This window comes from Coptis chinensis, chromosome 2, assembly GCF_015680905.1.
Source record: "Coptis chinensis isolate HL-2020 chromosome 2, ASM1568090v1, whole genome shotgun sequence".
In the NCBI taxonomy this organism is placed as follows: Eukaryota; Viridiplantae; Streptophyta; class Magnoliopsida; order Ranunculales; family Ranunculaceae; genus Coptis; species Coptis chinensis.
In genome coordinates, this window is record NC_141457.1 from 77,339,933 (window position 1) to 77,351,789 (window position 11,857).

Below are 11,857 nucleotides of genomic sequence, written 5' to 3' on the forward strand. Positions count from 1 at the left end.
CCAGGTCTTCCGGTCACTCGTGCACCGTGATGACGAGTTAAGGACATTTATTTTGAAATGTGCCTGAAGCCACGGTATTGATGATGATAATTAAGACTTATGTTATTGACCATTTGAGGAGAGTGAGAGTTTGGGAGGTCGCTGCGGGATGAGGTCGTTCATGTGTAGTGAGTCACTAAGAAGCGAGCTTGTGTGACGAAGACTTCAAGTCAGTTGGCGATTGGCCAACCAGATCGCTTGCCGTAGTCGAGTCGCTATGAAGTCAGCTATGAGGACGAGGATCGTAGGTCGGTTGATGAAGATGTTTATGTTGGACACGTGCTTGATATTCTTTGGATGTGAATATTATTTCATCACACAGCCCTATCTCAGTAGGTCGTTATAGCTGGAAGTTATGACATTTGAAATCAAGATTTAGCAATTTATCTCTTGCAGTGGGATATTGTTGTTGCAGTAGTCCTTGAATCTTCAAAATACCTCCTTGGGTTTATCTAAGATAGGCTACATTTGTCAGTAGCTTGTTCCAAATAGTTTTAGGAACCATCTTCATGTTCTGTATTATTTGAGTTGTGTCAGGAACCATCCATATACTCTTATTTGTCTTAGGGGTTGTTTGTTTTTTCAAGTTTCAGCAATAAGAGGCGCTCAAAGTTGTTTGTTTTTCTTGGTACTCTTTAGCGTTCAGCGGCAACTGACTCTTCAGCATTCCGTGGTCTCTCTCCTCTTTAACGTTGAAACAAAAAACGTGAAAGACTCCATTCCTCTCTTGCCCCTCATTAGCCGCTCTCCCTTCTCTCCATCAGGTATGTTTAAGAACACAAATCTTCAATTTCTTGTTCAATTTCCAGTGAAAATTGAATGTTTTTTCTCAATTAAATTCTTTTTTTTGCAGATCCTTCTCATCATCACTTCTATTGTTTTCAAGCAACAATCTTTAGGTTTGTTCTCTCTTTATTGTTATATGTATACTTTTTGTTATTAATTGTATGTCTTCTGAATGAATCGATGAATGGGCATGAACTTTTATTTTCTGAGCCTTTCAATTCGTTGCATTTCCTTTTATGGTAATGAATATCATACTATTCTCATATACCTTCACATCTAAGTCGTGTCTTTCTTTTAGGATTATAATTCAATTTTCTATTCTTTTGGTTGATTCTCTACAAACCTTATTGAATTATCTTGTGAAGTTAATTTTTTGTTCTTCTAGTTGATTCTCTGCAAACCTTATTGAATTATCATGTTCTGGTTCAAGCAAGATGATGATTATAATGTACTGGGTCCATGCATAATTTCTTAGCATGTCTTAAGAGTTAAAACTTAACAAATGGACTATAAAATATGCAATGAGAATTATAGATTTTTCCCCGAGTGACTAACTGACTATGTTGTGTGCCTGTAGTGATATTTGTATATATACTTTTCTTTGCATACCATTGCTTTGTTTGTGTACAATTCCTTAATTGATTCCTATTGGGTGACTTTAGGCATGGGTCCTTGGAAGGAGAAGTTAACTCCACGGGTTAAGGGAAAGAACAAGGCAACTCCGGATGTGGTTGAGAAATCCGCTCAAACTACTCCTAGGATAAAGACCGATGATGCGTGGAAAAAATGTTTCATTGAAATGTGTTTAGAAGAGGTTAATAATTATGGCTATAGTGGAACTTCACTCAAATCAGAGTCATAGACTAGGATTAATGAAAAAATGAGCAAGGCCTACGATGTTGCATACATACAAAGGCAACTCAAGAACCAATGGGACTACCTCCGAAAACAATATCAAACATGGAGAGTTCTATCAAATAGGACGAGACACTGTGTCGATTTTGTTGGAGGGGTTTTAGATTTTCCAGATGATATTTGGGATGATATAATCAAGATAGAAATTAACAACTTTTTATTTTATACGAGTTATTAGTATACAACTATTTTGTTAGTTGTTTAACCTCATTTTTTTTTTCTTTTTTGCTATCTATTGTTACAAACAGAAGTATCCTTTGGCGAGCCATTTTAGGAATGCTCTGTTGGCAAATAGCGAGTTGCTCAAATTTTTATTTGAACCCACTGTATCTTGTGGTGATGAAGGGTTTAACCACAAACATCCAATTCCTGTGGTGACTCCCCATAACGTTCATACTACAGAGGTTGAGAATGTTGATAGTGCTAGCGAGGATAACCAAATTCATGGAGCTGATTATCATGACTATCACTTCCCAAATGCACCTACTGTGAGGAGCACAACCCTTATATATCACAAGATGATCATTCTTCCCATGTTCCAAGTGATAATGTACCTACTATTTGTGCACATAGTGGTACTACACTTGCACCACCTAAACAAACACAAGTTCCAACTACTTCACGAGCAAAGAGTGATGCTGGAAGCTCAAAGCAAAAACGTAAAAGAGATTCTCCTGAACCAGATCCTCTTGTGAAGAGTATTGGAGAGCTTGTAGAGATGGTGAAGACTCAAACCATGGGAGATAGAAAACTTGTGGATGAAGGTGTTTTGCAGGTGGAGGAGTTACGCCTCTTGGATTTGTTGGATTATACTCTCTACCTTAACTCATTGGAAACTCTCTCTTCATCCTTCTCATAACAAGATGCTTCTGAATCTGCAAGAAATAAAATAGGCTTAAAATCCAATTCTTGAAGAACATTACTCGATCTATGTCCTAGTCTAGCTAGCCTAAGGATGTGATACTTGGCAGATTGTCAGTATTTATATTTTGTTAATGTAAAAGGTTGTAGTTGAGTTGGATAATTGTCGTATATATTTAGTTTTTGTTGATGTTGAAGGTTGTAGCTGATTTGGATGATTGGCGTTTTTAGTTTTTAGTTTTTTTTATCCTATGTATGCAATGTTCAGGTTACTTAACTAATTGTTGTTTGTTTTCTAGATTGTTGTTATAAACAATAAAGTTACTTAACTGCTCTGACATTGGTCGAGACGATTAAGTAGCTAGGTTGATCAATGAGAAATATATTGTTTTGATTTTTAGGTTATGACAGGATTTATGTTTATGGAATGTTGAAAATACATAGGAGACTCTGTCAAAAAATTTCTATATCGTTTGTTGTTATATCGTTTGTTTTTATAAACAATCAAGTTACTTAATTGCTCTGGCATTGGTCGAGACGGTTAAGTAGCTAGGTTGACCAATGAGAAATATATTGCTTTGATTTTTAGGTTATGACATGATTTATGTTTATGGAATGTTGAAAATACAGAGGAGACTGTCGAAATTTTTCTATACTGTTTGTTTTTATAAACAATCAAGTTACTTAATTGTTCTGGCATTGGTCAAGAGGATTAAGTACGCAGCTAGGTTGACCAATGAGAAATATATTTCTTTGATTTTTAGGTTATGACAGGATTTATATATATTTATGGAATGTTGAAAATACATATGAGATTATGTCGAAATTTTTCTAGAAAAGTCACGTATTTTAGGTGTATAATTGTTGGCTTAAATATAGAAATATGCAACATATTTAAGTCCTATTAACACTTGTATCAACATAGATTTTTTTTTCCACAAACGTATCAATGTACTATGCCCGATTTCACAAAAATAGCAATATGTTAGCATCCGTCAGTTAAGTGATGATGTGTCCATTTATTTTCAATTTTCGTTTTTTTGTATTTTCCACCCGGCATAACACTAGGACATGATGTGGCGAAAATAATACACCTAATATAATGGGTGAGATTGATAACTCTTAAGGCCCAAAAAGAATAAGGACCCAGCCCCAAAAATGACATAACCCGACCCATGAAACAAAAGATTATAACCCGGCCCAACAATCTAACCCAAATTCTTATACTAAGCAACGACCGGGTGTACAGGATCACCCACGCCCTCATCTTCTTTCCCAACCATCGAACCAGCAAACCCTAAAATCAATACCGCCAATTGGAGCCATCATGGTCAGAGAGTCCGGTTATAAAGGAAGTATTTGAGAGATTTGCTCTTAAAATAAAAGAGATGGAAGTCACTGTTAAGCGCAGAAATAAAAATCAAAAGTTAAGCAACAGAACTGGTGCTGGGGTACTCCCATATGAGCTCTTGAAGCCAACTTCTGAAGCAAGGGTGACAGGGATGGGTGTTCCAAATAGTATCTCCATTTAGACCATTATGATTATCAGTTTTATGTTCTACGAACAAGCAACTTAAATAATGAAAAAGTGAGATCTAATTTGTACCAGCATTTTGAATAAGCAAAATAAAAGTGCATTTTCGATTATATAATTGTGAATTTTGTGTTGTGCTGATTTTACTGTTTCATTACTAGCTACTAACTCAGAACTAACATCCAATATATAAACCAATACCAAACGAAGAAATAATAATAATAATAATAAATGGCGGTATTGATTTTAGGGTTTGCTGGTTCGATGGTTGGGGAAGAAGATGAGGACGAGAGTGATCCTGTGCACCCGGTTGTTGCTTAGTATAAGAATTTGGGTTAGATTGTTGGGTCGAGTTATAATCTTTTGTTTCATGGGTCGGGTTATGTCATTTTTGGGGCTGGGTCCTTATTCTTTTTGGGCTTTAAGAGTTATCAATCTCACCCATTATATTAGGTGTATTATTTTCGCCACATCACGTCCTAATATTATGTCGGGTAGAAAATACAAAAAAAGAAAATTGAAAATAAATAGACACATCATCATTTAACTGACGGATGCTAACAGATTGCTATTTTTGTGAAATCGGGTATAGTACATTGATATGTTTGTGAAAAAAAAATTATGTTGATACAAGTGTTAATAGGACCTAAGTACGTTGCATATTTCTGTATTTAAGCCTATAATTGTTTGAGATTTGGGGTGTTATAAGACTGCTAGTGATTATAGTTATTATGATCGATTTTGTTTACTTGGATGGTTGTATAGTTAACATTTTTTTATCTTTACTTTCATTTAGCGAAGATGACACCACAACAATGGTTATTGGTCTATTACATCATAATATTCACATGGATTAAGCATGCTACGAATTCTAGGCGCGTGAGGCAGAAGTTATGCATATCTGCATTTACTGGGAGAATGTATGTACAAGAGCTTCTTCATGGAAATGATACATATATGTTTAACATGTTAAGGTTGAGGAGACCTTCCTTCGTTATGCTATGTGATCACTTTCGACAAAGGGAGTGGCTTCATGATAGTAAACATATTGATGTAGAGGAAAAAATGGCAATGTTTTTAATGACTATTGGTCACAATAAGTGAAATCGAACTATAGTGGATTGATTTCAACATTCAGCACAAACCATTAGCAAGTGTTTTCATGAGGTGTTAGTGGCAATGCTCCATTTCTCAAAAGAGATGATACTTTATCCACCATTTGACGGGATCATTCATAAAAGTGGAACTCGTTACCAACGTCGTCTTAAGAGAGGGCCATTCAAAGGAGTTGTTGGAGCTTTGGATGGTACACTAATAGACACAAATGTTATACTTGAGAAGCAAATTCCTTTTCGAGGAAGAGGGGGTAAGGGTTGTTTCTAAAATGTTTTAACTGTGTGTGATTATGATATGAGATTTACTTATGTGATGGCTGAATGGGAAAGGATTACCCATGATGCTCGTGTATTGAACGAGACATTACGATGGCCAGAAAATCACGGATTCTCATTGCCTCCGGAAGGTGTGTTTCAAAACATCACCTAATGAATAACTTTTCTATTTATCATGTTTATATATGCTTATATGAATTCATTATTGTATTATAGGTATGTATTACTTGTGTGATACTGCATACACACACACACACACCAGGGGCTTCATGTGTCTTTATAGGAATGTTAGGTATTGGTTAGCTGATTTTAATCATGGTGGTCTTCCTAGAAACAAAGAGGAGAAATTTAATCAGGCACATTCCTCATTAAGAAATGTAATTGAGAGAACTTTTGGTGTCTTAAAGGCAAGATTCAAGATATTGAAAAGAATGCCTCCATATGCTTTTCGCACACAAGGTCAAATTGTTGTGGCAAACATGGCAATACACAACTTTCTCCGTCGCGTCTCAATCGATTGTTCAAGCGATATGAAGATGAAGAAGTGATTATTCCAGTGGAGCCATCAATTGACTCTGACAGACCTAAAGCACCACCGAGTTTGAGTCATACATTTGGACCTGAGACAAATGAGTACATGGTCAACTTACGTGACCAAATTGCAGAACAATTGTAGAGTGGAAACATTTGATCAGGTTTAAAGTATTTGTATTTTAGAGTTATTTGTAATATAATTTGGAGTTATGGTTGTAAAACTATTTCCGTTTGTCTTTTTAGTTTTATTTTTATCCCATATTACTATATGCAATGTTTTAGATGTCATACAGGTGCTCAAAATATTGAATAAACAAAGGAAACTCTGTAAAAAAAAATTAGATATTTTGTTTTTATAAACTATAAGTTTGTGCTCAAAATTGATAACATGGGTAAAATTGTCAAAATGATTTATATTCAGCATTCAGAGCCAGGTCATTCTCATAGAAAACAAACATGTTTTTCAGAGTTCAGCATTCAGAGGGTGGGCCATTTAGCATTCAGCATTCAACATTGAGAGGCTCAAAAAAAACAAACCACCCTTAGTCTTGATTAGTTAATGTAAGGTGGTATAGCTAGTTTTAATTTTGACCACACATTCCATCGTTATAGTTAAACTAACGATTGATCAGATAAGTTATGAAGCCAAACCTTCTTATTTCACTTCATGCCTTGCTCTTTTCACCTGACTGACTCTTTGGTTTGTTTTTTTTTATTATTATAAGGATGACCTGTGTCTTAACACGGGCATCAAATTCATTCATCACGTGAGAATATGCAATCAAAAGGCGCAGGGCAATGCATATTAACAGACAAATGTTCAGTGACATACTGCTTATTATTGGGCTTCTGTCAACCGGCTTATTACATCAGAATTCAGATATTTGTATACTCGGAAATGAATTTAAGACATAAGTTACAAACAAGTTGCAAATGAATTTAAGACATAAGTTACAAACAAGTTGCAGGTGGGAGATCAAGCACTGGAGTTAGTACATGAAGTGCAGAGGAGGTGGAGCAGCAAGAAGAGAGGCATCTCTCTTCCCGTCTTTTTATCACTGGAAAGATGCAAATTATATCAAGCCAACTCATTGTAATATGCCACCAGCCCATCAGAATCATTCAAATGGTGCAAAGTAGAGAAACCATATGATGCAGATTTCCCAAACAGCATAATGTTTAGTGTGCTAAAAGTAGATTACGTAGATCATCTAAATAAAGTAAATACGAAATCTCTGAATGCTAAACTGCAAAACTAGGTACTAGCTCTGAAAATGTACAAGCATTCCAAAATTTCCAAATACCAAATGCAAAACAATGATTCGAAAAACAAATCAGACTCAAATACACTTGACTTGAGTATATAAGATACTTCAAGCATACAAATTAAATGGTTTCTAGGATGTTATAGGAAATAGTCTGTGGATGTAAGTTTAGTGATTGTGTTGTGTTTTTTCCAATTTTTTATCAGCTGCTCTATTTCTGGGCTGCGTGAAAGCTTTTCATCTGCTTCACTTAATAAGCTTAACTACATTGCCAACAGTACTGTTCTTCTCCTCTGAGTTTCCAGAAGACCATCCTGAGAGATCTGAGTAGAACTTCCTGAGATCACCACGAGAAACTTGGACGTGGAAACACCGAGAAATATCACTCATCCTCATTGAAGTCCAACAGGAAATCAATTAAATTCTCAGAATCATCGATGGCATCGTCAAGAGACATGGGACCTTCTTTCTTGGGTTTCCCCTGAAAGGAAATGAGAATAAGTCCATTAAAATGATTTAGGTAGATTCAAAGTTGTTCTAGTTGCATACAACACATTCATTCTGTCAAATAATCTGAGTCGAGAAAGAGGGTCGTAAATATTCAGGGCTTGTCTATAAAGCATGTACTGCTTACAGGCATTAAGATTGTCGGAAATCTTTAGCAGATTATATCCATCTAAATCAAGCCAATAGCATCCACAGATTCTGCAAAAATATAAAAGTGTGTCATAGTTAGTTTACCTTAGACTTTTGAAGCTCTGGAGAACGTACTTTTAAGAACACTCCAATTGCGTGAAAGCTTTCCATATGCTTCATCCTCTCCCTCAGCCTCGCTATCCTCTGATTCGTCCTTTACCAAGTAAATGCATGAAGAAGATATGTTACAAGCCAACTGCACACAGTTTTTCTAAAATTCCATTCCAGATAACAAAGAGAACCATAGATACCAAATATTCTGAAACTAAAGCACTATATAATACTAATTCAGACAAAAAGTGTAACATCCACTAACCGATTCCTTACCTAAATCGGTATTTCACACTTGTACGACATATCGGTCAAATAGCAATTTTATTTGGAGCAATTGTATATGATAGTTAATATGAAATCAATATCATGTTGTTCTAGAAGTACAATAAAATAAATTTACTAGAGAAAATATTAACACACAAGAAGCACACTACCACATTGTATAAAAGATCGACTAGATTTACTAAGAGAGTCCTTAAGATTTTGAGGTTCCACCTTCATTATTCTTTATCTTGAATTAACTGTTGTTGATCTATATAGGGAGGGACCTGTTCGTCCATGTTGTTTACACTCCGACGCTCAACATTAGATGCGAAGTCAATGAGCAATACTTTATTCAACTTGAACAAAAGCAATTATAAAATGATAAACCTTACCAACCCTAGCTTACGTGTACAATGAATCTTACTGTTTACATATAAAATACAATGAATATTAATACCCCTACACTCACATAACATAACCGAAATACCCTTGAAGAATTACGAGATTATTACAAAAAGGGTATACCTCATTTTCACCTATGTCGACAACTCGAGCCATAGCCTCATCTATGTCAGTTACCTGGTTTTAGAATTACAAAAGCAGGAAGTAATTAGGAAAAAGGATTTAGAAAGTCGCCTAAAAAGAAACTATTACTAGCATTGAGCGGTTGCAGATTTTCCTATACAGATGAATCGCACTGCAATGTATACTATATTAAATTCCACTAAAACTTCATTACCACAACTTCTTCGGTCTTCTCTTTTGCCAACTTTTTTTCAAGATCCTTCCTTGATATCATTTTCCCATGCTGGCATCAATTAATCAGTATGAATAACAAGATTAGACAGAAAATCAAATGCGTTAATATCAATATGATTACTAAGCATAGCAATGACACCTTTAGTTACATATACATATAAACATAGGGTCTATTTCAGAATACTCACAAAAATCCAAACAAGTCATATATATTTGTCTGATATCAGCACAAGATTCCAAGGGTCATGTGACTGTTCCTGGTTTTCGATTGATAAGTCTACAGAAATCAGGACTGTAGGATCTTCGTCTATAGAATTGGTGACTATGACAAACAAACAAAATGAGCTGATAAACAATTGGGGAAAAAAACAACACAATCACTAAACTTACACCCAGAGTATTTCCTATAACATCCTAGTTCTGGTTACATAACAAATCAAACTTATAGCCATTACAAATTCCACTAAGAAAGCAAACCAAATGCCGAAAATGCAGCAGAAGCAAATTAACTTGGAAATATAAAAACAAGGAAGAGAGGAAAGAGTGTGTTACCTTCAATACAAGGTTGAAGAAGATCCAGTTTCAGTACTCTCTTCCCTACGTATTATCGTGTTAATGGCGTCGTTGGTTCGGTCCCAGAGCGTTTGAAGGTCCATGCACTCCTCCTGGACAAAAGAAATTTTCAATTAAAACAACCAGAGAGAAATCAAAGTGAAAACCAACAGTCAAGAGGCACCTCGGAATTGGCTTTGGAGTAAATGATTTCAACCACAAGAAGTTTCTCCTGCCATGAATTTCATTCACCACCCTAATCAAAGACAATATAATACAAATTCAAAAAATGAAACACAAAAAAAGAAACCTGAAAATCTCTTGAAGGAGAGACTGTGCGTGCCAAGCTCTTTTAACACATTCATACGTTTTTGGTCCTGGTCTTGGCATCTTAGATACACCCACTATATAAATTTATAATGGATGAGAGGGGTTCTTGTTTCTTTAGGTTCAATTTGAGTGAGAGAGGGAGAGAGACCAATCGCAAAATTTATCCATCCCCAACTTTTGGATATATTTTTCCCGTTTGAAGTGGGAAAACTGGCCCGACCCTCTTCTCTTTCTCCCCACCTTCATTGAGAAACCAGGCTACAACTCTCTCACACTCTCACCACCGAATCACGCTCTTTTCAAAGAAAATTCTCGGCCCAATTCGTTTATGTACCTCTCGATCTCCTCAACACATCAATTTTTTATGTCCCTCTCCCCTAAAAACCAATAACAATAACACATGACAGACCAACAAGTGCAATTCGAAATACGTTTCAATCAAATTCAAAAGTATTTTTGTTTCAGGTTCGACTTCAATTTCGGGATTTCGTTTAATTTCAATTATTTGTATTATACCATTAATTTGTTTTATTATTATTTTTTTCATATTGTTTTTCACAAATACATTAACCATTTTATTTATTTATTTACAAGTTGATGAATTCAAAGATTTTTTTTTTTTTTTTTTTTTTTTTTTCCGATAACCATATTCCTTCCATATATTAACCATAAGGCCTTAAAGCCATAGCGGTACAAAGTTTGTCTCAGTCATACACCTTGGTAGATCTGACATAGGTAGCTGGTGGATTGCCCACTGAGCTAACTGATGAGCATCCATATTTACAGTCCGACTCACCCAATTGAACATTACAGATTCTAGATTACTGAAAAGTTTTTTTTACAGCAAAAAGAAGTGCACTTAGATGCCATTTGCACCCTCCTCCATTGAGGGACTGTATGATCTCTTCACAGTCCCCTTGGATCACATATTCATATTTCCCCGTAAAAGCAAGCCAAGAGCCCGGAACTTCACTTTCGCCACCATCTCTCCTCTTGGGGCCTTTTGCTTTGAACACTTGAATTTTGCTCCCACCAAATCACCCTCATCACCCAAGCCATGCATCCAAAGACTTCGCACATCCGGTTTTCCACATGGAAAGCGAAGATCGAATCTTATCGAATGCTACTTCTAGGAATTACAGAAACAAGTTATCTAAACCATTAATATGATGAGGGTTAAGAGGAGGGTTAGGAGGAGCTTCTCGAAGGCCTTGCGGCCAGTTTTTACGGATGTGAAAGACACTTTTCCTCAGGAGCCTTGCTCTGCTTGGGGTCTTATGCTCAAACTTCACTTCATTTCGAACTTCCCAGATGTGGTAAAGTAGAACACAACTATATACTCCTGCTTGAGTGATATGCTCCTCTCCACTAGAGCACCATGTCATGAATTTATCCAACCAAAATCTGATAGTATTACCACTATCTAGTTGTATATGGATCCCAAGTTGTGAACCAAACCAAGTACTTCTGATCCAGTCACATCCAAAGAAAAGATGTACATCTGATTCTATGGTGCTCCAGCAGAAAGGGCATGCAAACTCCCCATGCATATTTCTTTCCATGAGAAGATCCCCCATGGGTAAGACTCTTTTATAGACTTTCCAGATGAACAGTTGTATATGGGCTGGTAGCCTTGTTCTCCATATTCTAGAGATGGTTCTTTGGATGAAACTAGAGGATTTGCCGCTTCCCAAAAAGTTTTGTGTTAAAAACTTATATCAAATCCTCACAAGTAAAACCCCTTTACCATCCCCTGACCATATCATCTTATCTTTTTTGAGCCCCCATAGGTCCTCACCACTATCTCTTGGATTTGTTGGCTAATTAGGGGTGGGAATAGATGATTGAGCCTTACAAAGATCCCACCCATTGCCACT

The 11,857-nt window shown here is 36.1% G+C and overlaps 2 protein-coding genes across 13 annotated transcripts; one reads left to right on the forward strand and one right to left on the reverse strand.

The window, feature by feature from the left end:
* The first annotated feature begins 5,563 nt into the window (after nt 1–5,563).
* On the forward strand, nt 5,564–6,074 carry LOC147517970 (uncharacterized). Its single transcript, XM_086593762.1, has 2 exons — nt 5,564–5,657; nt 5,743–6,074. Exons 1-2 carry the CDS (start codon nt 5,564–5,566, stop codon nt 6,072–6,074), a joined length of 426 nt encoding a protein of 141 aa, XP_086449888.1.
* A 1,249-nt stretch (nt 6,075–7,323) lies between these two features.
* LOC147517971 (protein PLASTID TRANSCRIPTIONALLY ACTIVE 12, chloroplastic-like) lies at nt 7,324–10,483 on the reverse strand. 12 transcript variants are annotated; one of them, XR_015211650.1, is made up of 8 exons: nt 9,961–10,102; nt 9,835–9,906; nt 9,651–9,763; nt 9,287–9,420; nt 9,079–9,147; nt 8,865–8,918; nt 8,067–8,175; nt 7,324–7,806 (listed from the first exon to the last, which is right to left on the reverse strand). XR_015211650.1 is itself a non-coding variant. In XM_086589992.1 (8 exons), the coding sequence occupies exons 5-7, from the start codon at nt 9,136–9,138 to the stop codon at nt 8,068–8,070; spliced, it is 264 nt and encodes an 87-aa protein (XP_086446118.1). In that variant the 5' UTR covers nt 9,139–9,147; nt 9,287–9,420; nt 9,651–9,763; nt 9,835–9,882; nt 9,961–10,483; the 3' UTR covers nt 7,324–7,806; nt 8,067. The 12 variants fall into 12 exon arrangements, 7 of the variants coding, with proteins under 7 accessions (XP_086446118.1, XP_086446116.1, XP_086446120.1 ...); XM_086589992.1 differs by having other exon boundaries at nt 8,067–8,217; nt 9,835–9,882; nt 9,961–10,483; XM_086589990.1 differs by having other exon boundaries at nt 8,067–8,217; nt 9,961–10,099.
* Nucleotides 10,484–11,857: the final 1,374 nt, after the last annotated feature.

Coding starts and splice junctions, on each gene's coding strand:
- LOC147517970 (XM_086593762.1), top strand. CDS start 5,564: ATGGCTGAATGGGAAAGGATTACCCATGATGCTCGTGTATTGAACGAG. Junction 5,658..5,742: donor ATTCTCATTGCCTCCGGAAG/GTGTGTTTCAAA, acceptor ATTGTATTATAG/GTATGTATTACTTGTGTGAT.
- LOC147517971 (XM_086589992.1), bottom strand. CDS start 9,138: ATGATATCAAGGAAGGATCTTGAAAAAAAGTTGGCAAAAGAGAAGACC. Junction 8,919..9,078: donor AGAAGACCGAAGAAGTTGTG/GTAATGAAGTTT, acceptor TTCTAAAACCAG/GTAACTGACATAGATGAGGC. Junction 8,218..8,864: donor TCGACATAGGTGAAAATGAG/GTATACCCTTTT, acceptor AACTGTGTGCAG/TTGGCTTGTAACATATCTTC.